The sequence below is a fragment of the Panthera tigris genome, chromosome X (assembly GCF_018350195.1).
Source record: "Panthera tigris isolate Pti1 chromosome X, P.tigris_Pti1_mat1.1, whole genome shotgun sequence".
Taxonomy (NCBI): Eukaryota; Metazoa; Chordata; class Mammalia; order Carnivora; family Felidae; genus Panthera; species Panthera tigris.
In genome coordinates, this window is record NC_056677.1 from 111,162,245 (window position 1) to 111,186,421 (window position 24,177).

The following is a 24,177-nucleotide window of genomic DNA, read 5'->3' on the forward strand; positions in this document are numbered from 1 at the left end:
TCGCAGAGAGCTCCGCCCACAGAAAGCTCCGCCCCTCGCCGGCTGCCGCAGCGGCCGCCGCCAGTATAACCCCGCCCCCCTCTTGGCCACACCCCTCCCGGGCGCTACAGAGCGGCCGCCGCTGTCATAGACCCGCCTACGGGACCGCCCCGCCTGCAAGCCCCTCCTCCTCCTGGGCTCCCAAGGGCAGAGCCCGAGGGCGTGAGTGGTTTGGAAGGTGGTGCTGCCCAGGGATTGCTTTTGCCGAGTATCCTTGAGGGGAGAGGAGGGGAGGGCCGGAAGGTCTGGACCGCTATACTGATTCTGTATTGAAGGCCCACTGGGAAGGCTCCCCCCGGTTTACCTTATCCCCTGCCCCACCATCTCCTCCGAAAACCCCGCAGGGCGACCTGTTGGATCTTTCTTTAATTCACATTTCTCTGCTAACTCAGCAGAGTTTCCCCAAGCCACAGGCGCATTTTTCCTCTCTGGTATGTTTGCTGCTCATGTGTATTTCTTTATTGAATTGCCCTGTTGTCCTTGTTTTTAAATTTTTTTAAAAAATTATTTATTTTGAGATAGAGAGAGAGAGAGCATAAGTGGGGTAGGGGCAGAGAGAGAGAGAGGGAGAGAGAATTCCAAGCAGACTCTGCACTGACACAGCACAGAGCTGGAAGTGGGGCTAGAACTCTTGAGCTGTGAGATCATGGCTTGAGCCTAAATCAATCAGATGCTTAGCTGACTGAACCACCCAGGCGCCCCCCTCCCCCCACATTCTCATTCTTATACCTGTAGGGAAAGAAAACTTTCCCTCTACACTCTTAGTTTCTATATGTATACACCTCCTAGGTATATGAAATAAATCGACAATAGGCAGATTAACAGCAGAAAAGGTATACACCTTTATTAATTTTTAATATTACCTGTCCAGGGACATCACAGGTAAAAAAAAATGTGAACACCCAGAAAGGCAGTGTGATTTGAGAGGTTATATACCATCTTAATCGGGGAAGGGGATTGGAGATGTAGGCAATTTAGGGGAGACTAAGTGATTTTTTTAGGAAACATGAGTGAGTTCTTAGTAGAACGGACTGGAGATTGGATAGTTTGTGAAAGATTTTGGATGTGGTGTGGATTTCTAGGTTTCCCCCTTGTGGTAAGAATCAGTTTCCCTGGTTGATGAAATTTCTTAGGAGGGGTTTTATGAGAATTGAGTTCCTTTTGGAGGATTTGTCTTTAGGCCCATAAGGGGATGTTAACCTAAAAAATAAAATCGTCAGGGGCACCTGGTGGCTTAGTTGGTTAAGTGTCCAACTTCAGCTCAGTTCATGATCTCGTGGTTTGTGAGTTCAAGCCCAATGACAGGCTCTGTGCTAATAGCTCAGAGCCTGGAGCCTGCTTCAGATTCTGTGTCTCCGTCTCTGTCTCTGCCCCTCCCCTGCTTGCGCACTCTCTCTCTGCCTCTTTCTCAAAAATAAATAAACGTTTAAAAAATTTTTAATAAAAAATAAAATTATCAGTAATTCACCAGCAAAAACATGTTTATTTGGGAATAGGAGAGAATTACAACCCAGGACAATCAAGCAATGGCTTAATGGTAGGCAAGTCGAGAGAACAAGAGAGGAAGTTTCTTTTATAGAGTAAAGGGGGAGGCTGGGATGGCTGTTATAAACAAAAAGTACGTTAGAGTACATTGGGAGTTTCCAGTATAGTAGATTTTCATTGGCTTGGTTGTGACTGTCTTTCCTTGGCTGGGCTTTTGTTGGGGAGGGAGGGAAGGAGAAACATCTTTCTTTTTCCTGCTGGGGTAGTAATAGCTAATGTAGTATCTATTTGAAAGATATGTCTCTTCCTCTCAGTGTCTGCAATATACAAGGAATGGTAGGTAGGACATAAGGGGTCCCGTTCTGGTCTCCCATGAGGTTTCCTTTTATGAATTTTCACAGAGATTTCAGAGAAAGCCTCTCCCTGCATTTGCTATGTTTCAAGTGCTTTTAGCTCAAAATAATATGCCTAAGTGGCATATTTTGGCATGGTGTGCCCCGAAGTCCTTCAAATCACATGGTGATTTCTAACCACTCCTCTTAATCTATTGTTTGCCCTGGATACTGTACAGGATCGTCTCAGGTTTTCAGTTGCCCTTGTTCATGGCATTTTTTAATGGTGTGCTTAGAAGCACTTCTTTGGTTTCACCCTAATCTTTATTCCAAGGCAAATCCAACTCAAACTTGATCAGTTATTAAAGGCGATTTAATAAATTGTGGAAATAGTCATGCTTGCTTATACACATAACTTTTATTTTTATTTTCTAATTTTTAAGTTTATTTATGTAATTTGAGAGAGAGAGAAAGAGGGTGGGAGAGGGGCAGAGAGAGAGAGAGAGAGAGAGAGAGAATCCCAAATTCGGGACTGAACCTATGAACTGTGAGGTCATGACCTGAAACCAAGAGTCAGATGCTTAACCTACTGAGTCATGCAGGTGCCCCTATACACATAACTTTTCAAAAAAGCTGTCTGGGGGCGCCTAGGTGACTCACTCTGTTGATTGTTCACTCTTGATTTTGGCTCAGGTCATGATCCCACAACTGATAAGATTGAACCCCAAGTCGGGCTCTGCACTGAGAGTGCAGAGCCTGCTTTGGATTCTCTCTCTCCCTCTCTCTCTGTCTGCTCCTCCCCCACTCATGAGTGCACATGCTCTCTCTCTCTCTCTCTCTCTCTTTCAAAATAAATAAATAAACATTAAAAAAAAAAGCTGTCTGCAAGAAGTAGATTCACAATGACCCCATCCCAGTTTCACAAGGAGAGCTGGCTTGAGTATTTAGGCTCTCTCAAAATGCCTGTTCACCACCACACTTGAACATCTCTGTGGCATCTCTATAATGGCGTAAGGAACTCAGCAAATCCATATATACTGATCTGGCAATTCCTACCTACATAGTAAAGGGAAACAAGGCAAGCCTGAAGCATCAAAGAAACTGAAGGAGGTGGTAGGGAATAGGACTAATGGGTGGTTCACTTTACCACCCAAACACAAATTTTATCTCTGTTAATACATCCTTCAAAATAGGAAAGAAAGACATTCTCAGATGGAAAAAAATTAAGAGAAATTTTGATCAGCAGATATATCCTTAAAGAATGGCTCAGGGAAGTTTCCTAAGTGGAAAGGAAAAGATCACCTGAGGAAGATGGCACTTTAGGAAGGAAAAAGAGTCATTGGAATGGGTAAAAAGAAGAGAAAATATAATAGACTATCTTCTTCTTGAGATTTCAAAATTATTTTGATGGTTGAAGCAAAAATTAGAATTTCATCTCATATGGAGGAAATACTTGACATTTATATTTAAAAGTGAAAAGGTTAGGGGTGCCGGGGTTGCCCAGTTGGTTAAGTGTCTGACTCTTGATTTTGGTTCAGGTCGTGATCTCACGGTTTGTGACTTTGAGCCCCGCATTGGGCTCCACGTTGACACTGTGGACCTGCTTGGGATTTTCTCTCTCCTTTCTCTGCCCCCCCACTCTCTCAAAATAAACAAATATACTTTTAAAAAATTATAAAAGTGAAAAGGTTAAATAGACCTAAATGGAAGTACGATTTCTATACCTCCCTGGAAGTGCTTTAAATTGTCAATGTCAGTACGCTATGATTAGTTATCATGTATACAGCATACCATTTTCTCACTGTTGCTTCTTACCTTATTTTCTCCCTCTCATTCCTGGAAAAATAATGCTCTTATCCACATTTCCAAATCCATTGCAAAAGGAGGAAACCTTTCTGCCTTCTGGACCTGTTCATGGTGTCAGAGACCCCTTGGTCTTACCTGTAACCAATTTGTTCTTAGTCCCAAATGCCACTTCCAATTATACCTACAAGTTTATGGGTGTTACTTATCAAGTTATGCTATTATGGCCCAGTGTCCCCATACCTTGTCTCCATCTTTCTTCAGTCATAACTATATTAGCTCAGTTAAATCCCTCCATCTTTGCAAATTGTGTAATCTTCACCACCTTCCATGTTCTTTTCCTTATCTAAGTGTGTCCTGTCTCCCTGAGCCCAAGGGAAATACAAATCAGCTAATTTTTCTTTGCAAGATTTGTAGAAAGGACTGTTTTAGGATGGGATGGCTTCTTAGAGGATGTTATCCCAACTCTTCTGATTCCTGGCTTGAAAGTGTCAATCAGAAAATTCTGGCTAATGGATCTGTCAATAACCAGACCCCAGCCAGAGTAGTCTGAGTTCCACCTGGTTTCATTTTTGTCTGCAGTGGATGGCATTTCCCATGGACCTAACTGTTCAGGTAACTGGTGAATTGGAGGTCAGTGTTTATTGGGATGTTTGGCTGTCCCTGTCAACATCCATAACAAATCAGAAGCTTTCATTGGTCCATCCCATTAAACCTCTACAGTTGCCTTACATGGGAACTTCCAGGAGATGTATGTGACTCTGGGTTTGCCTCCATAAGGAGAGCCTTTCTTCCTTGGGTCAGAGTAAGTGCCAATGAACACATGATCAGAAATCTCTCCATAACATTAGGAGAGGTAGCTGACTCCACAGCCAATGCAGTGGCAGCTCAGAAACAATCATTTGACTCCCTGGCTAAAATAGTTTGGTGTAATCACGCAGCCCTTGATCATCTACTTGCTGAACAAGAAAGTGCTTGCGTGATAGTCAAAACCACGTACTACACTCTGGGGAAGTAGAAACGCAATTGCACAAAATGAGAGAACAAGCACATTGGCTACAATGAATTTAACCTAACGATCCATGGTCCTTTGATCTCTTTAGCTGATTACCTTCAGGTTGGGGTTCCGAGTTTAGAACCATTGCTCAAATGGGATTTGTCATATTACTTTCAATTCTGCTTTGTATAATTATTTTTAAGCTTTCTATATGAACCTGATAAACCTTTGTAGAAACAACATGTGGAACAGGGTGATACTAGCCCAATGCTTTGAGATGATCTCCAATGCTTACAACCCTGATAAGATATACACTCTAGATGTGAATGCTGAGAGTTCTCCTTCCTACCCTTCCTTGTTACTAAATGTGATCTTAACGGTTTCCAACCTGTGTACTTTTCCTCCAATGTGAGATATGGCAACCATGAAGGGTCCTTCCTGGCACTGAGGGACAAAACCAGTAAATGTGGAAAACCTGACTCTTGATCAGTGATGTTTTAGAGGAAAATGATCAAAAGGGGGAAAATGTGAAAATTAATAAAGGAAACCTCATTTAAAATGGAGTGGGAAAGCCCTAAAGGGAGAGGTCTCACACACTACCACTTGTCAACAACATCTGTAGACCCCAACGGGAAGAAACTTACTTTCCTACCCCAGCAGGAGGAAGGAAGATTTCCTCCTCGCTCAGCAACAACTCAGCCAGTGAGAAACTGCCCCAACTTAGCCAATGAGAGGCCATCACAACCTTGGACTCTCGCTCTCCTCCAATGACTTTCCTTCAAAACCACACATCCCAAATTCCTCTCCCCTGTAACTCTTGGTTGATAGCACAGAGCTGGTAGCACGGAGCCTGCTTGGGATTCTCTCTCTCCCTCTCTCTCTGCTTCTCTGTCTCTCTCTCAAAATAAAGTTAAAAAAAGATTTAAAAAAAAGTGGCTCCTGGGACCATAGTGCATAGTGAGTGCCTTGGCACAGTTGGCTCCCTTCCAAGAAGAGCAAGACACAGCCTGTTTTGATACAAATATAGACGTGCAAGTTCAGCTTTCCCACAGTATCTGTGGTATCGTTTAACATTGAACAGAAAGCCGTTGCTTAGAGCTGAACACTCACTGATCTCTCTGTGGAGTGAGTATAGGGGTGAGGTGGTGGTGTTGGTAGGGTGGCGGTGGGGGTGGTGGTGTGTGGAGGGCGCCTAGCGACAAAGGAAGAGAAAAGAAGGCCGTGAGGAGTGGGGATTACACATCTGGGAGCAAGGTCCTCGGGGCAAGTTGCTGTGCCACCTTCCAAGACAGGCATCAGGCCCTCCCTACAGAAGCCCACAGAGACCCTCTACTCTCGGAGAGGTGCAAAAAGGGATCACACTGGAAGTGATTTCCGGCTGGCCACCACATTTCCGCTCTCACCTCTGATAGGAGGAGCCATGAAGTCCCGCCCATCAGCTCACGGCTTCTCAGTGGCTTCCACTGAGCCCGCTGTGTTCCCATTGGCTGGATGGTGAGCCCGCTAAAGCCCCTCGTGTGGCAGGCTGAACGAAGGCTCTCATAGGCATTTGTCTGGACGTCGGGTGGTGCTGAGGGGTGGCCGTGGCGTCTGAGCGGCTCTGTGGGAGGCAGAGAAGCAAGCTTGGTGTTGTGTCTGAGGGGCACAGGCTGCCCTAACAACGGGACCATGCTTCGCTTCATTTCCAAGGCTCTTGCCTTCTTCCGTCGGAGGGTGGACTCCTCGGAGGCCGAGAAGAAGCAGCATGTGAAGCTCTTGGAAGGTACTCGATTCGTCTCCTCCTTCCCAGGGGCCTGCACCTAAGGGTGCTCCCCTTTCCTGGCTCAGAAGGGCGCCGCATGCCCCTGGCAATGCCTCCCTGTGAGGACAGGCATCCTAGAGTCCCTGCATGCCCAGAACTCTCCTGTCCTAGGGGATAGTGGTGTAGACAGAGAAGGCCCCTGGGGAGCTGTGCCCGGCCCTTGCATTTCCCCAAGTGCTGTTGGAATTTACATGGTGTAAATGTGGAAATGTGCACCAGATTCCTTTTCATCTTTTCAGTAGTAGTGGATCTCCCTGACTTGAGATTGCATTTCATCTTGTTTCCCAAACACGCGTGTATCTGAAGCCAGGTGGTCAAGTCCTATGTCTGTCGCTGGTCCGCGGCCAGGGGCCACATGTAACTCGCTCCCCTCTGTGTCCTGAACTCCCGCCCCAGGGTCGGGCCCTGAGTGGATGACTCAGGGGACCCCGGTGCAGACGTCCCTTGTGTCGCGGGGCACCCGTGAAACCCGAGAGGGCGTGCCGGGGTGGCCGGCGTCCCTGCGCCGCAGTGCCGAGTTCATCCGCCGCAGTTCATCCGCGGAGCTGAGCGCTTGTGTGTGCCAAGCGCTGGGCTCGGGGCCTTAAGGGGCATTCGTGCCATTCGATCCTCGGAAAGCCCTCACGGGGGAAGTCAGAGTATTGTCCCGTCCGCTTTACAGCCGGGTCAGGGAGACGCGAGCAGGGGAGAGAGGGGGCCCCGGCTGGTCTCCCCCAGGCCCGGAGGCCCAGCAGCCACCCCGTGACGTGTGTGCCCGGGCTCGGAGGCACTTCCTTCCACGGGGTGAGTGTGTGTTTGGTCAGCGTCATCCTCCCAGCTGGGACCCGGCCTTCCTGGTGCCCGGAGGAGTCTCAGCTGAGTCGGCCACAGAAGCCTGCGGCTTAGCTTTAGCGGGAAGCTCTCACTGCCACGTGCGTTAACTGTGTTTTTGCCGAAGGGACAATGCAGAACTTCTGACATATTCTCATGAGCCTAAGTGGCAGTTGCCCTCTTGTCCCGTCCCCTTCTTGTGTTTTATCTTATATATATATTTTTTATTTTTAACTAATCTCCAACCCAGGGCTCAAACTCACAACCCAGAGATCGAGATTCTTATGCTCTACCGACTGAGCCAGGCAGGTGCCCCTTCTTTGTGTTTTATGATTTCACTTGATAAATTTGACCCATTTAAAAAAAAAAAAAAAAAAAGGTTTCCAGGATTTTTTTGGCTTCTGAAACCATCATCTATTTTTTCAAGTTTATTTATTTTGAGAGAGAAGAGAGAGCACAAGCAGGGGAGGGGCAGAGAGAACGAGAGAGAGAGAGATCCCAGGCAGGCTCCTCGCTGCCAGCACAGAGCCCAACTGGAAGGCACAAACCGTGAGATTATGATGTGAGCTGAAACCAAGAGTGGGGTGCTTAAAAAACTGAGCCACCCATGTGCCCCCCTGAAACCATAATCTATTATAATCAATATTTCTCCCAGCCTCACTTTAGAGGGCACCTAATGTGTTGTGGTTCATAGTATGGGCTCTGCAGGCTTAGTCTCTAGGTTCAGATCCAAAATTATGGCTTACTAGGTGTGTTTGTTCAGAAAAAAATAAACCTGAGCGTTTGGGATGCACATTTGGACTAGATTTAAACCCCCAGATCTCTTTATGTGTTTTGTCTGGTGAGATGTTTGAATAATCTCTAGATGCTGCTGCTGCTGCTATCGCTGATAATGATAAAATTCTATAACAATAATGGCCGTTTAAAGACTCTCTAGACGCAGAAGCCATGATAACAACGAACACGTAAGCTCTAACCTGTGGGAGACATTCACAGTGCTAAGCACTTGACATGTACGTGTCAATTAATAATTACAACAACCCTTCCCTCCCCCCCCCCCGCTTTATTGAGACATAATTTCCACATCACACTCTTAAGTTTAAGGTGTACATGATGCCTTGTTATATGTGTATATTGTGAAATGTTTGCACAGTAAGGTTCATGAACACATCCATCACCTTACATAGTTATCCTTTGTGCCTGTGTGTGTGTGTGTGTGTGTGTGTGTGTGCGTGTGGTGAGGACATTTAAGATCTCTTCTCTTGGGCAGACATTAAGATTGCCCTGGCTTTACAGATGAAAACAAATTCAGAGAGGTTAAGAAATGTGCCCAGGGTTACACAGATGGTAAAGGGAAGAACTGTGTTCACAGCCAAAGAGTCTGGTTCCAGACCCAGCGCCCTCTATGGCAAAGCTCCACTGCCAAGTGCATTGGGCTGCTGTGCCTTACAGAGAAATGGTGGAACCAACCTTTTAACATGAGCATTCTGCCTCCCAAACACTTAATCACTGTGCCCCTCTGCATCTCAAACTAAGTCCAGCTTATTTCTGTAGCTAGATCATTGTCTACCATATCTTCCCCTGGAAGGCTTTATTTCTCATGGGTACTTACTTTGGAGACTGATTAATGAAACGTTTTGTTTACCCCTCTCTTAGGTGACACCACATTAAAAACTGTACAGGGAGCTGTGACAAAGGTCTGTAAGGACCACGGCTTGATTGATGACTTGATCTACTTCAGTAGTGATGTTGTGACTGACAGTGTGTTTCTGAACGTGGGACAAAAAGTCACTGCCATTGTGGAAGAAGATAAAACATATGGATGGAAAGCGATCAAAGTAAGATTAGTATGAGTTTGGGGGCCATCTTTATTCCTGGGGGGCTTTCAACCTTGCTTCTGTTTATTCAGCCTCTCTAAAGTGACCTGGCATGGCAGAGGTACAGTGGAATTTGAATTCCAATTCACTGTGTTGTGTGGTACACTTGTTCCTATCTTTGTAGTGCTTTCTATTTATAAAAGTAGAAATTGTATATCTATTCTTCAGCACTAAAACTATTTAACAATAATAATTATTAGAGTCTAGATTATTATACTGCAACTTCCTTTTCTCCCCCAAGTAAAGGATTTTTGACTTTGCTGAAATGTAATTGCTAGGTGAACAGATATGCACTTTATTTTTTTAAGTTTATTTATTTATTTTGAGAGAGAGAGAGAGAGAGAGAGAGAGAGAGAATTCTAAGCACTAAGCAGGCTCCATGGTCAGGGCAGAGCCCAACTTGGGGCTTGATCCCATGACTCTGGGATCATGACTTGAGCTAAAATCAAGAGTTTGACACTCAACTGATTGAGCCACCCGGGCACCCCAAGAGTCTCCATTTTTAAGGACATAGTTCGATGACATTTTTAGTAAATTGTACAGAGTCATGCAATCATCACCTCAATGTAGACATTTACCATTTTAATAGATACTGTCAAATTATGCTTCAGCTTTATTGTACCAATTGGCACTGTCAACAGCAGGCTGTGAAAATGCCTGTTTGCCAATATTGACAAGGTTGGAAATATTTCAATCTTCGAAATCTTTTCCAATCTTTAAAAAAAGGCAGTCTCATAATTTTATTTTGCATTTCTTTAAGTGTTGGGGAGAGTACAACAATGTTTTTTTTTTTCTTAGAGCTATTTCTAGTAGGAGCATCAGAGCTGTTTGTACGTTATGGAAATTAGAGCTTTGTTAGAAAATTTATCTTATGAACGTTTTGCCAGTATTTCCTCCAAGACTTTTTTAAAAATTTTTTAATCTGTTGTTTATTTCTGAGAGACAGAGCACGAGTGGGGGAGGGGCAGAGAGAGAGGGAGACACAGAGTCCAAAGCAGGCTCCAGGCCCTGAGCTGTCAGCACAGAGCCCAACGAAGGGCTTGAACTCACGAACTGGGAGATCATGACCTGAGCCAAAGTCAGATGCTTAACAGACTAAGCCACCCAGGCAGCTCTGTTTGTCTTTTTAGAGCTTCCTCCTTCCCCCATTATCTTCCCAACTTTATCTCATGCTCTTTCCCTCTGGGGGCACTGATCTGGAATCTTTTAGTTTTCTTCCTTGTTCTTCTACATTGAGATGTGTTGTCTCTCCTCCCTTGTCATTTCCCTGCCCCTGTCCTCAACCCTACACACATTTGCCAGGTAAAAATCTTTCTCTTTTCTCACAGCCTATATCAAATCCCACTCTCTCCAGGAAGTTGTCCTATATTCTTCTTTTTAAGTTTTTAAAATTTATTAAAAATTTTTTAAGTTTATTGATTGATTTATTTTTGAGAGAGAGAGAGAGAGACAGAGTGAGCAGGGGAGGGGGAGAGAGAGAGGGAGAGAGAGAATCTGAAGCGGCTCCACACTGTCAGCATGGAGCCCAGTGTGGGGCTCAAACTCACAAACCGTGAGATCATGACCTGAGCCAAAACCAGTAGTCAGATACTTAACCTACTAAGCCACCCAGGTGCCCCTAAAATTTATTTAAATAATCTCTACATGCATGTGGGGCTCGAACTCACAATTCCAAGATCATGACTGAGCTAGACAGGCACCCTGTTGTCCTATATTCTTTCAGTTTGAAATTCCCTCCCTGCTGGGAATTCGCAGCAGCCAGCATTTGCACTTGGTTTTACCATTTGTCACAACTTGCACTGAATTAGTGATTTTTGTCTTTTACTCCCCTTTGATTGTGACTTGCTGGAGGGCAGGAACAGTGTATCTTTTACCTTCAAATCTAGTACCATCAGTGCATTAGACCTGGTTGGTACACAAATTGTGTTTTTAGACACATTTTAAAAATATATCACATGGGGCTCCTGGGTAGCTCAGTCGGTTAGGCCTTTGACTTCGGCTCAGGTCATGATCTCGCGGTTCGTGAGTTCGAGCCCCAGGTTGGGCTCTGTGCTGACAGCTCAGAGCCTGGAGTCTGCTTCAGATTCTGTTTGTCTGTTTCTCTTTCTCTCTGCCCCTCCCGCACTCGTGCTCTGCCTCTCTCAAGAATAAGTAAACATTAAAAAAATATATGACAGAACAACACAAAGAGTGAGCCCTCATTTAAACAATGAACTTAAGGGGTGCCTGGGTGGCTCAGTTGGTTAAGTGTCCAACTTTGGCTCAGGTCATGGTATCATGGTTCGTGGGTTCAAGCCCCGTGTCAGGCTCTGTGCTGACATCTTGGAGCCTGGAGCCTGCTTATGATTCTGTGTCTCCCTCTCTCTCTGTCCCTCCCCCGCTCGCGCTGTCTCACTCTGTCTCTCAAAGGTGAATAAATGTTAAAAAAATTTAAACAATGGTCTTTAATTAAATATACCATGTCGATATTGGGTTATCAATTGAACCAATGTACCAATCAAACAAATGCAAGATTCTAGTAATAGGGCAAACTAAGAATGGAGGAGAGGAATGTATGGAAATTTCTGCTCAATTTTTGTAAACTTCTCTAAAAAATAAAGTAATGAAAGATATAAAGCTCACTCATTATTTTATCATCATCTCATGTCTATCATATGTTTGTCAGGTGAAATCTATTCACCACTGTTTGTTATAGTTGTTTAAACCACTTCTTGAATGACAATGATTAAAGTGTGTTTCTGTTTTTTAAATTTGTGTTATGTTTGCAGTAATTGTCTCTTTATTTTGCAGGTGGTTGCTCTCTGTGATAGTTGCCATGGCAATGGAATGTCCAACTCCTACGCTAGAGTTTCATTTGCCTCTATTACCTCTGCAGAGGAAGGGGCTGACTACATTGATCATACAACTTACTTCTCACTAGATGTTGTTTGTAAAGGTACAATTTACATCTTTTAAAATTTAATATTAGGTTTTATCTATTTTTTCATTTTATAGATTGGATTTGCAGATGGTTATAGGCATCATTTCCAGCGTCAAATTTCAAACACGCTACTTGGCAAGAGGATTTTCACATTAGAACTACTTCTCTAGCATCCTTGGCTCCAATCAGAGGCTCTTTAATGCTTGAGATCGACCTTTGGAGTTGAAGATAACATGCAACAAGGGACAGATACCTAGTGTTCTTAAGAATTCATGCTACCATTTGTTACCATTTCATTTATTAGATGCAACAGCTAGTATTTTTGTAATTTTTCCATTCATATAGGCATAAAATTTATAATCTAACAGAAAAACATTAAGGGATGCTCTTTTTTAAAAAATATTTTAAATGCTTTAAAATAAATTTGGAGATAGCCTTGTACCTTTCCGTTGGCTTGCAAACTGGCCCCTGTACATGGAGGGCAAGGAGAGATCAAAGAAACAGGCAAACCCCTCCCAATTGGTAGGTGGCCAGTGTAATAAGCAAGGGAACTTACATACAAGGCTTGTCTTGGGTGGACACCAAGTGAATAGATCTCTGCACCCACCTTCCAGAATCTTAAAAATTTACATAGATGCCTTAATTGCGTTCAGTTACATACACTGTCCAGGCGGTCTCAGCAAAACCTTGATCTCTAAATGCTATGTCCTCCAGCTGTGGGGGTGGTGGGCAGAACATAACATTCCAAAGACAGGGGAGGGGGGTGATGAAGAGCCTCCAGCCACCTGGGGTCCAGCTCATGGGTCAACTGGTGGTCATGTCCTCTTGATAACCTCCTTTAGCATTTTCCGTGTGTGTGTGTGTGTGTGTGTGTGTGTGTGTACTTTTGTTGAATTCTATTTGGTAATTATCAGGTATAACAATTTGTTGTTTTTAAAAAATTTTTGTAATGTTTATTCATTTTTGAGAGACAGAGAGAGAGAGCGTGAGCGGGGAAGGGGCAGAGAGAGCAGGAGACACACAGCATTTGAAGCAGGCTCCAGGCTCCGAGCTGTCAGCACAGAGCCTGAAGCAGGGCCCGAACCCACGAACCGTGAGATCATGACCTGAACCGAAGTCAGGCGCTTAACTGACTGAGCGCCCCAACATTTTGCTGTTTTATGCCTAAAGCTGTAATTTGTTAATTTGTTTAAGTTATTTGAGTTTAACTCAGCACATGATAGAGTGCTTGGTATCGGCAAGACCAAGATAAGTAAGACTTTATTAAACCACGCCTACAAAGAGCTCACAGTCTAACTGAGAGAGATAGACATGTGGATACATTAAAAGAACATGATGAGGGGCGCCTGGGTGGCTCATTGGTTGAGTGTCAGACTTCAGCTCAGGTCATGATCTCACAATTCGTGGGTTCAAGCCCCTCGTCTGGCTCTGTGCTGACAGCTCGGAGCCTGGAGCCTGCTTCGGATTCTGTGTCTCCCTCTCTCTGCCCCTCCCCACTCACACTCTGTCTCTCTCTTGCTCTCAAAAATAAATAAAACATTAAAAAAAAGAACATGATGAAAACAACACTACTGAGCAGAGGAGAGAAAATGACTGCTACAGGGAGACTTGGGGAAGGCTGCCTGGGTGAGATGCTTTCCCAGCTGGGCTCCACAGCCCTGCAACCCCCTGCCAGGCTGGGTTTTGAAAGATGAATAGAAGTAAAAATTTTGTACCTGTTTAAGCCCAACCAGATGCTGTTTCGCTTGAACACAAAAGGGGAAGTTAGTTCAGCCACACTGCATCTTTCCATTTGATTTTTCTTGGATTAAAAAGCCAGGACTTGACCTTAGTTGGTAACCATGGAAGTCCCCAAAGATGGTTATCTGGTGGCAGCTAGGATTTTAAGACATGTTTAGTTAGAAATACCCAATTCTAAGAGAAAAGGCCCCTGTGATTGCTAAGCTCCAAAGTCAACTTCCTGGTTCATATAACCATGCCAACTGGAAGTCACTGCCAACAGTAGTAGCCCTTGCTAGCAGAATTCTTCTCAATATGGGAAACACTTGAACATGTTTGTAATGCCAAAGGGATTGATTGAAGGTGCAGGAGAGAGCAGGAAGGACTGATGGAACCAGGGCCCTGAGGCATAAATAGAGGCCGGGACCCAAATCACGGGTGAAGGGATTTACTGCTACAAAATAAATCAAGTGAATCAGAATAATAGACTTCTCCAGGGTAAGAAAGGGGGTAGATTAAAAAGACCTGAGCACCTAATCAGTCATGGTTAGAATTGTCAAAACAGCTGCTGTTGATGTGATTATGAAACCCAATGAAAATGGCAAAAGACAATTCCAATTTAAAAGCATAATGGGAATCTAAAAAAAGGAAAAATTGAGTGAAAGTTTTTGGTCCCACACAATGGGAAATCAGTGTGTATTCTCTTCTTGATGTTCATGCAACAGAGTAAATATTTGAACGTCTGGCTCTGTTCCAGGTCCTATTTTCCTAATATTTGCATTCTAAGGAGCTAGATCGCAGGCAATCGGCAAGTAACCTCCACCCCCCAAAAAAGAGAGAGAGTTCCAGGTTGTTCTTTACCGTCTAGGACTTGAACTAGGTGCTGTAATAGTACAACAGGAGGGTACGGTGTGGTAGGGTTTGCTATAGACAGCAATTTAGGGAAGGAAGTGATACTTGAGTTGAGACCTGAAGAAGGAGCCAGCTGGGGAAAATATTTGGAGTCAGGGAATAGGGGCCTGCGATGGGAACTGAAGGGAGGGGAGGGTGGCGGGAGGGTGGTGAGTATGTGTGGTATGACCCGAATGTGAAATGGTTTGAGATGAGGTTGTAAGTGCCAGTAGGATCCAAATGGGATAGAACCTGGTCCCGTGTGAGGGGCATAATTTACACTAGATTTACTCCTGTCGAGAACCTTTTGGGATAACCTTGATGCGGTCAGTTCTAATCAGATGGGATAGGTGACAGAAAGAGTGGTAAGCAGGTTGAGGAGTGAGTGGGAAGTGAATATCTGGAGACCGTTGTGGGACAGGAGCGTGGAAGAGAGCAGCTGAGAGTGCGTGTTCTTCTTGGCACAGCCTGAATGTGTTTATGTGTCAGTGAGAGGTGCTCTAATGGGTGCTTCGGGGCCCAAGATCCCATTTGTTTGGACTTGCCTCACAGGATGGTGGTGATCAGTCCCCATTATGCACACAAGATTTGAGGGTTTAGGTCCATGAGTGTTACTCATGGGAAATAGTTAATGTCAGTATTGGGTCCATGATTGTATTTTGTATGTGAATAAACAATAAATCTTAACCATTTTGGTGAAGGATACTAAAATGGAATTGAGCCTTCAAGACCCTCAGGGCGGGGGGGGGGGGCCTACCAAGTGCATAATGTTGCGATTTCATTCCCCTTTATTTTTCAGGTTATGTGTTAATATGGTCCTATATCATCCTACATATCCTTATGTAACCAGTGCGACCTGAGTTAGAAACCTGAGGTCACAAATAAGGTTATTTCTTTATTTTTCAGAATATATTGGCTTGAGTGCCCACTTGAAAGATTAAAAAAAATTCTGTGTAACCTTCTTATCCCTTTTTGGACTTTCCCTCATGCCTTGAAGTGTCCAACTGTACAATGTCTTACTCAGGTCAGAGGTAGCTTCCTGTTTCAATATGCCACTATAGTGACCAATAGTCACTAAAAAACCCTGTCCTTCAGCTTCTGACATTCTTATGCTTGAATTTAGGAGACTGGAGTGGGCAGGGAGATGGAATATTTATTTCCCTAGATACCTCATTTCCAGGCTGTACTTTGGCAATGACTTTATACATCTACCAAAGGCCATAGCTTTTGTAGGGCAACTCTCTCCTTCAGCTATAGCTATAGGGGGTGACCATATCCTCTGTTGTCCAATCTGAGTCATTAAAAATTTTTTTTAATGTTTATTTATTTTGAGAGAGGGAGAGTGTGTGCAAACAGGGAAAGGGCAGAGAGCGAGAGAGAGAGAGAGAGAGAAAGAAAGAGAGAATCCCAAGCAGGCTCCATTCTGCCAGCACACAGCCTGATTCAGGACTCGAACTCATGAACCACGACACCATGACCTGAGCCAAAACCAAGAGTCACCAACTGACTCTTAACCAACTGAGCCACCCAGGGACCCCCAATCTGAGTCATTTTTTGAGACTAAAATGGGGTGTTACAATTAATTAAAATTAAATCAGCTTTTGAGTTATTTATCTATGACTAACAAATTGGTTTTAAGTTTGGACATTTAAAATAGTATTAATACATCTTTCAAAAACAAAATTAGTTCTAAAAAAGAACATCTCAGAGTCCATCAACAGAAACGTTTGAATGTTTCATCAAATTGTGATCCAGTGGCAAATTTGTAGGTTTTCTTAATTTCCTTCCATCCTGCTATGGATAGAAATATCTCCAATACAAAATAAGAGCTGCATATGAAGATTTTTGCCACACTCTGAAATGTTCTTAAATATAATCATCTGATTTCAAATTTGTACAGCAGTTGAGCTCTGATGGTTCAATTTGCTCACTCTTCCATTTTTGAGGGGAGGGAATTTTTGACCTCTCTCCCTGCAAATTTCATGTGGGTAAATGTAATTCTCCAAAACCTTCCAAACCTGAATTTTGGCACTATGTTGGTTGAATTTTTTTATTAAAGGCTTCCAACTGATTTTAAACAGACTGTAACCAAACTTAAAAGGACTCGTTTCCAAAAAAAAAAAAAAAATCACTACCATAGTAAGACAGTTGGGCTGATTTCACAGTCCTTCAGAGGCTCAAATCTGATTGATCTGTATAAGAAACAGAAGAAAGTAGTAAGAAAAAAGAGAAAAGTCACCATTCTGAGTCATTATCTTTTTTTGTTTGTTACTAAGTAAACTCTACCCCCAAGGTGGGGCTTGAACTCATGACCCCAAGATCAAGAGACATGTGCTCTGCTGACTGAGCCAGCCAGGGACCTGCTGAGTCGTTATCTTTTTGTATTCAGTATTAACTTTGTCCCAGAGGCTTGTAGTTCTGTTATTTTGAATATGTAAATACACACAGGTCTACACACGTACACACATGTCTTCTAAATTTTGATTACTACAGCTTTGGTTTCAGTTGGTTGAATATCATGGATGTTTGGATGCGGGTATGAATTATGCTTGCACCACAACCAATTCCAATTACATTTCTGTTCCATCAGTTTTTTATTTTTATTTAAAAATTTTTTTTAATGTTTACTTATTATTGAGAGACAGAGACAGAGCACAAGTGTGGGAGGGGCAGAGAGAGGAGACACAGAATCTGAAGCAGGCTCCAGGCTCTGAGCTGTCAGCACAGAGCCCGACGTGGGGCTGGAACCCACAGATGGCGAGATCATGACCTGAGCCGAAGTCAGACACTTAACTGACTGAGCCACCCAGGCGCCCCCCATCAATTTTTTAATTTTCCAAGAACAGTATGTTTACTATGATACTTTGTTCCAAATTTGTAATTATGTTAGCACTGCAAAAACAAGGGCCCCTGGGTGGTCAGTCCCTTAAGCCTCTGACTCTTGATTTCGGCTCAGATCATGATCTCAGGGTCATGAGACTGAGCCCCATGTTGGGCTCAGCGTGGAGCTTGGTGTGTGTAGCCTACTTGGGATTCTTTCTCTCTCCCTTTCTCTCTCCCTCTCTCTGTCCCTACCTGACTTGTGCTCTCTTTCTCTCAAAATAAATTAATCTAAAAAAAACACTGCAAAAACAAAAGAGTATATTCCCAGTGTAAGGCTTTTTTTATGTTTCAAGTTTTTATTTAAATTTTAGTTAGTTAAAATATGGTGTAATATTAGTTTCAGGAGTAGAATTTAGTGATTCATCACTTACATATAACACCCAGTGCTCATCACAAGTGCCCTCCTTAATGCCCACTACCCTTCCAGCAACTCTCAGTTTGTTCTCTAAGAATCTGTTTTATGGTTTTCCTCTCTTTCTCCTCCTATGTTAATCTGTTTGGTTTCTTAAATTCCACGTATGACTGAAGTCATACACTGTCTTTCTCTGACTGACTTATTTCACTTAGCATAATACACACTAGCTTCATCCATGTTGTTGCAAATGGCAAGATTTCATTCTTTTTGATGGCTGAGGAATATTCCCTTGTACATATACCACATCTTTATGCATTCATCAGTTGGTGGGCATTTGGGTTCTTTCCATTACTTGGCTATTGTTGATAATGCTACCCCAGTGTAGGACTTTTATACTGAATTTGTAACAGCATTTGTACTAATATTAGCTATTTTGCCTCTGCCAGAGAGAACTTGCACAACTTTTGCCGAAGCTCTTCAGGCAAAGATCAAGTTAGGCTTAGTACTTGTCTCAGAGGGGAGAACACACACCATGGTGGAACCATGGCATGTCTCAGTTACAGGGTATCGGGAAGAAGCTGTTATAGGCTTTGAGATTTAGTTGGGTGATCTGGGGGAGGGTGTAAGGAAGCGAGGGTTAACCCTAAATTGGATGCTGTCAGTGATTGGTTATTTTGTGGGTGGCACAGTAGCCTTGCTTTTTTTCATGCTTAGACAAAATTATGAAATGGCTTTGTTCTATTTCATTTTGTCATAGTCTCAGGGTGACTTTATCTGAGGTTGTATCCTATGAGATTGTTTACGTCTAACAGGAAAGCAAAATGGCCTGGCTGTGTCAGACCACACTTAATAGTTATGATATTGAATTCTAATTATCATAGTATAATATTATAATATTATTACAGTTATAATACTGAGGTCTAGCTGTGACTAGTTTTGGACATTAGAGGCTGATCATTTTCTCTCTTACTTTGATTCCATGATTTGGATGGAAGGAATCAAACCATTACTGGAATTCACTTAACTCTTCTTTAAAGCATCTGGCATCATTTGATCATTTGTGAAGTTCTTCTCCTAATGGACCTAAGATCTTAACAGCTATTGTTAAACTCTTGCAATGTACCTAAGAAAAATTGTAATACAACATTGTTGAAATTATGTTAGAGCAGTTATTTGATAAAAGAAAAGTCATGCATCATAGAATTATATGTCAATGTACCTTTTGTAACTTCTCATGTTAACTTGTGGTCTTTGGGCACTGTTTCTTAAAATATCTACTAAGTTGTAAGGTAAAAGCTTCAGGGGATCTAGTCCTCTGGTTTTCTTATGGATAGTGATATCACTATGGCCCCTATGGTGGAGAGTAAATGTTGACAGATCAAATGTTGTTTTGGTCTACTCGGGCTGCTGTAACAAAACACCATAGGCTCAGTGACTTAAACAATAGAAATTTATTTTCCCACAGTTCTGAAAGCTGGACATCCAAGACTGAGGTTTCAGCCAATTTGGTTTCTGGTGAGAACTCTTTTTGACTTACAGTTTCTGGCTTACAGCTTCCAGTTCACCAAGTCTTTTTTTTTTTTTTTTTTTAATTTTTAACATTTATTCATTGTTGTGAGACAGAGAGAGACAGAGCACGAGTGGGGGAGGGGCAGAGAGAGGGACACACAGAATCTGAAGCAGGCTCCAGGCTCTGAGCTGTCAGCCCAGAGCCTGATGTGGGGCTTGAACTCACGAGCTGTGAGATCATGACCTGAGCTGAAGGCAGACGCTTAACCGACTGAGCCACCCAGGTGCCCCTCAGTTCACCAAGTCTTCATGTGACCTTTCCTTGGTGTGTGTGAGGGAGAGAGAGAGAGAGAGAGCACAAGCTCTCAGTGTCTCTCCTTACAAGGACACAAATCCTGTTGGGTTAAGGCCCCTTGCTTATGAGCTTATTTATTTATTTATTTATTTATTTTTATTTATCTCTACAACCAACACAGGGCTTGAACTCACAACCCCAAGATCAAGAGTCACATGCTTTACTGACTGAGCCAGCCAGATGCCCCTCCTTATGAGCTCATTTAATATTAGTTACTTCCTTAGAGGCCCATCTCCAAATACAGCCTCACTGGAGGTCAGGGATTCGACATAAGAATTTTAGGGGGCACAGACATTCAGTCCATAGCACAGATGAATTACATAGTTCATGTATTCATCAACTTTCCTGGAAAATTAATTCATTACTCATTTTTCCCTAAGCACACATTCATTCTTTTGCTCATTGCTGCCAAAAAGGTTTATTGAAAACTAAAAAAAGGGGTTACCAAACTATTAAACAGATAAGTACTTATAGATTTGTACTATAACAGGAACATTCAGTGTATGACAAGATATCTGAGCTGAGTTTTCCTGTTAATGTTTCATGTAAACATAACCTAGGGTGTCTCACATTTCCCAGTGGTCCTCCCAACTTGATAGCTTGGAAGAATCTTGCCATTTTTAGGCTGTGGCACGTATTTGGGCTGATTATGTGCCAGGCACTGTTCTGTGAGTTTTATATGTACTGACGGTTGTCCCTTTACTCTCTGTGGTAAGTACTACAATTATGCTTCTCATTTTATAGATGAAGAAGTCAAGGTACAAACAGGTTAAGTAACTTGACCAAGGTTGCAAGCTGAGTAAGTGGCAGCGTCAAGGTTTGAACCGAGGCAGCCGGATTCATACTTGTGCCCTGACTTATGTACTTCCCTGCCTATCCAGAAAGACCTGTGAATGTGACCAATGTTTGAAGAAATCCCATGGTGCTCTCAAAGAGATTGCCCTGTGATGCCCACTTGATGCTTTTCTCCAAAAGACTTTGTTAAACCAGGGAGAAAATCAGCGCATAAAGGGTTATAAACATCCTTTCTGACAGAAATACTTACAGATTACTTGTTTTAAAAGGTTCAAAGTGTGCTTTCAATGTAATAGAAACTATCTTAGGGTATTACAACGTCAAAGTAATGGTGAAGCATAATATTACCAAGAATATTCCAACTCGACTTCTCTCCATGGCTGTTTTAGGTTTTGAGCCTTACCAAGGAGACCGAGTAGAAGTTGAGTTTTCCACCCAATCAGACACGTTGGGCAGAAGAGCCCTGTCGGTGAAGCCTCTGAGACATAAGCATGTGCATGAGGTAGTTCGTTTGCATGTAGCTCTTGTCGTCTGTTTCTGCTTCTCCTCCCACTAGTGATTATTGCTGCTGCTTGTGATCCCGTGGGGTGTGTTGGGAAAACCATTCTTTGCCATAGAGGGTTCTATTTTTTCATGGAATGGACCGTGCTTCTGAAGGGAAAGAATTCAGGAATTCTATGGAACACACATGTAATTAAAATCTAAATTAGGTAGTTTACTTGGGAGGTATTGAAGTGCTCTGAGAGCAACCATAATAGAAAACAAATCATGTTGAGGGAATTGTTGGGGAAGAATGAATGGAGAGGTTGTGGGACCAGAGCTTGCAGTAAATGCTGGGTGTGATTTAGGTAGTGGAGATGGGAAATGCGTGGGAAAGTCAGTTTGCAGAAAAGGACAGATGGCATTTGGGATGTGACCCAGGAAGTAGGGCAGTGACATTTGTTGGCCACCACATCTCTTTCTCACTCTACCCCTTTCACTCTCTCAACCATTAGGAGAAAGTTTAATGGACATTGAGTGTTATATTTAGAGCAGCATTTCTAATCCTAGACCAGGGCCCCACCTGCAGGGAACCTGACTTAGCTGCTGTGAGGTGGGGTCTGGCAGCATGGGTAGTCTTACAGAGTGCTCCGGATGTGACAAATATGGTGGCCAGGCTGGGAGTCACTGATTTAGAGTGACCTACAGATTAAGGCCAGAGAGAGGAGCTGCGGACCTTGTTACAGCGTACAAAGCTTTTACATGAACGTTTCTGTTATCTGTAATTACAGGTCTACATTACTAGCCTACATGGAAGAAATGGGGTGATAGATGACAGCATCTTTTTCACCTTGGAATCTCTGAAGCTTCCCGTTGGATACACACCTCAAATATCTGATGTTGTTAATGCTGTCGTGGTGGAGAGCAGTCAGTCCTGCTATATGTGGAGAGCAATCTCCATGACTCCAGTGAAAAGGTGGTAATGAGAAAACAGCATTTGTAGTCCCTGTGAAGCTTTTCTTCTCTTGTCAGTAAAGAGCCTGGTTTGAAAGTGTTTTGTGATAAATAGTTCAGTAAACCTCAGGAATTAATTCAAATGCAACCTTTCAAGTCCTGTGTGGGTTGGCTCAGTGGAGTGTACCTTCTGGATAGTGGTCAGCAGTTTTCGTTATTGATTAAAGACATTTTCATCGTAACTCTTTGTGATAATCTTGTTTGTGATTTTCTCCTTTTAGTGGGTCTGTTTATTTTTTAAGTTAACCTACATCCTCTGGAGTTTTTTCACCTTTAGAACAGTTTCTCATCTAAGAAACTTTGTTTTTTTTTTTTATTTTTTTTTAACGTTTATTTATTTTTGAGACAGAGAGAGACAGAGCATGAACAGGGGAGGGGCAGAGAGAGAGGGAGACACAGAATCTGAAACAGGCTCCAGGCTCTGAGCTGTCAGCACAGAGCCCGACGCGGGGCTCGAACTCACGGACCGCGAGATCATGACCTGAGCCGAAGTCGGCCGCCTAACCGACTGAGCCACCCAGGCGCCCCAGAAACTTTGTTTTTAAGACACAGTGTGCATCATGGTTTAAAAAAAATATTCTGAGTCTACATTACAGATCCTTGAGATCACCCAACCATGTTGTAGTTAGTTCCCCCACGTTGTGGTCAATAAGTGGAGTCAATATCTTCTAGATTTTAGGTATTCACTCGTTGATTCACTTTAGAAATAGTGATTGCCTTCTACATGCCAGGTGCACGTAGGGGTTACAGCCTTGAACACAAAGGCCGCCCTGATGGAACTTGCCTTCTGTTAATGCCCATCTGGCTCCCAGAGTCATGGGGTCACAGGACAGAAAGGAGCAATTGGGGGCAGTATCGGCTCCAGGTCCCCACGAAAGTCGTCCTGCTACAGCAGCACCACACCCTGTGGGAACTACAGAGAAGCCCGCAATTGGACCGGAGAGACACAGGGGCTGTGGATTCCCCCACTTCCCCACTGTAGTCTCCCGCTGGGTTGATGTGAGGGATAGTGTTCTTGACACCGACAGTGGCTTACCACGGTCCTCGATCGTCTTTCTCACCCCCGTCAGGGCATCACCTTGGTCTCCCTGGATGGATGACGTCATGACAATAGGACCGGGGAGCAGGAAGTATCCATCTGAGTTGTGTTGGAAACAAGGTTTTAATAAGTCACATGAAAACACAGGGACCTGCCACCCCAAGTTTCTGGGGCTCCAGTGTTCTGCGGTAGAGCTTCCCGACCAGTGTGCTGGGAGTGAGTAGCAGATGTGCTGATGCACAGATTCCCCTCCGCTCATTCAGGCATCTTTACAAATGGAGGAAAGAAACTAAAGACAGTCCTCTTGAGCAGCACCAGCCAGCTACAGCCCGTGTGCCAAATCTGACCCGTGCCTGTTTTAAACAGCTTTGTTGAGAGGTGATTCACATAACATACCATTAACCCATTTAAAGTGTTCAAGTCAGTGGTTTCTAGTACATCTGCAGTGGTATGCAGCCATCACCACCACCTTAATTTTCGTACCTTTCCACTCCCTCTTGAAAACACAGCGTATCAGGAATAAAAATTGGATTGTACATTTCACCTTCATGATAGAGTCGCATACACATTTTAAAGTCAGCTCCTCAAGCGGTTCTGAAGCCCTATAAACATTAAGACCCACCTGCATTCAGTTGGCCACACATATGGCATCAGATGCCCCTTGCGATCTGAATTTCAAATTGCCATTCCCACCTAGGTGTGCTGCTTAAGTTTTTAAAATGTGTGACCGTTCGCCTACTGCAATCCGTCTTGAGCTCAAACTCAGGTGTCATAAGACCATTGTTCACCATCCATCTCTGGAACTACACCTTGGACTAGCTATATTCCACGTCCTGGTGAGCAGGACCGGCAAATGTCATCCAAAGGGGACACGAACTGCTCTTATATCATGCCTTGTGCTTTCCTTGTGCTTTACTCTTGTTGATGCTGTTCACTTTTTTCTAGAATTTCATCTCCATATTCTTTTTTTAATGTTTATGTATTTTGAGAGAGGGAGAAAGAAAGAGAGAGAGAGAGAGAGAGCACGAGCAGAGGAGGGGGAGAGAGAAAGAGAGAGAGAGAGAGAGAGAGAG

At 43.5% G+C, this 24,177-nt stretch overlaps 1 protein-coding gene across 1 annotated transcript; it reads left to right on the forward strand.

The window, feature by feature from the left end:
* The first annotated feature begins 6,174 nt into the window (after positions 1 to 6,174).
* Positions 6,175 to 22,226, forward strand: CT55 (cancer/testis antigen 55). Its single transcript, XM_007090506.3, has 5 exons — positions 6,175 to 6,418; positions 8,924 to 9,105; positions 11,935 to 12,079; positions 20,961 to 21,073; positions 21,843 to 22,226. The coding sequence occupies exons 1-5, from the start codon at positions 6,325 to 6,327 to the stop codon at positions 22,032 to 22,034; spliced, it is 726 nt and encodes a 241-aa protein (XP_007090568.1). The 5' UTR covers positions 6,175 to 6,324; the 3' UTR covers positions 22,035 to 22,226.
* The last annotated feature ends 1,951 nt before the right edge of the window (positions 22,227 to 24,177 follow it).

What these genes read in the sequence shown, in the direction of transcription:
- CT55 (XM_007090506.3), top strand. Translation starts at nt 6,325, where the DNA reads ATGCTTCGCTTCATTTCCAAGGCTCTTGCCTTCTTCCGTCGGAGGGTG. An exon ending in GCATGTGAAGCTCTTGGAAG is followed by an intron (nt 6,419 to 8,923) that starts GTACTCGATTCG and finishes CCCCTCTCTTAG; the next exon opens with GTGACACCACATTAAAAACT. An exon ending in GACATAAGCATGTGCATGAG is followed by an intron (nt 21,074 to 21,842) that starts GTAGTTCGTTTG and finishes CTGTAATTACAG; the next exon opens with GTCTACATTACTAGCCTACA.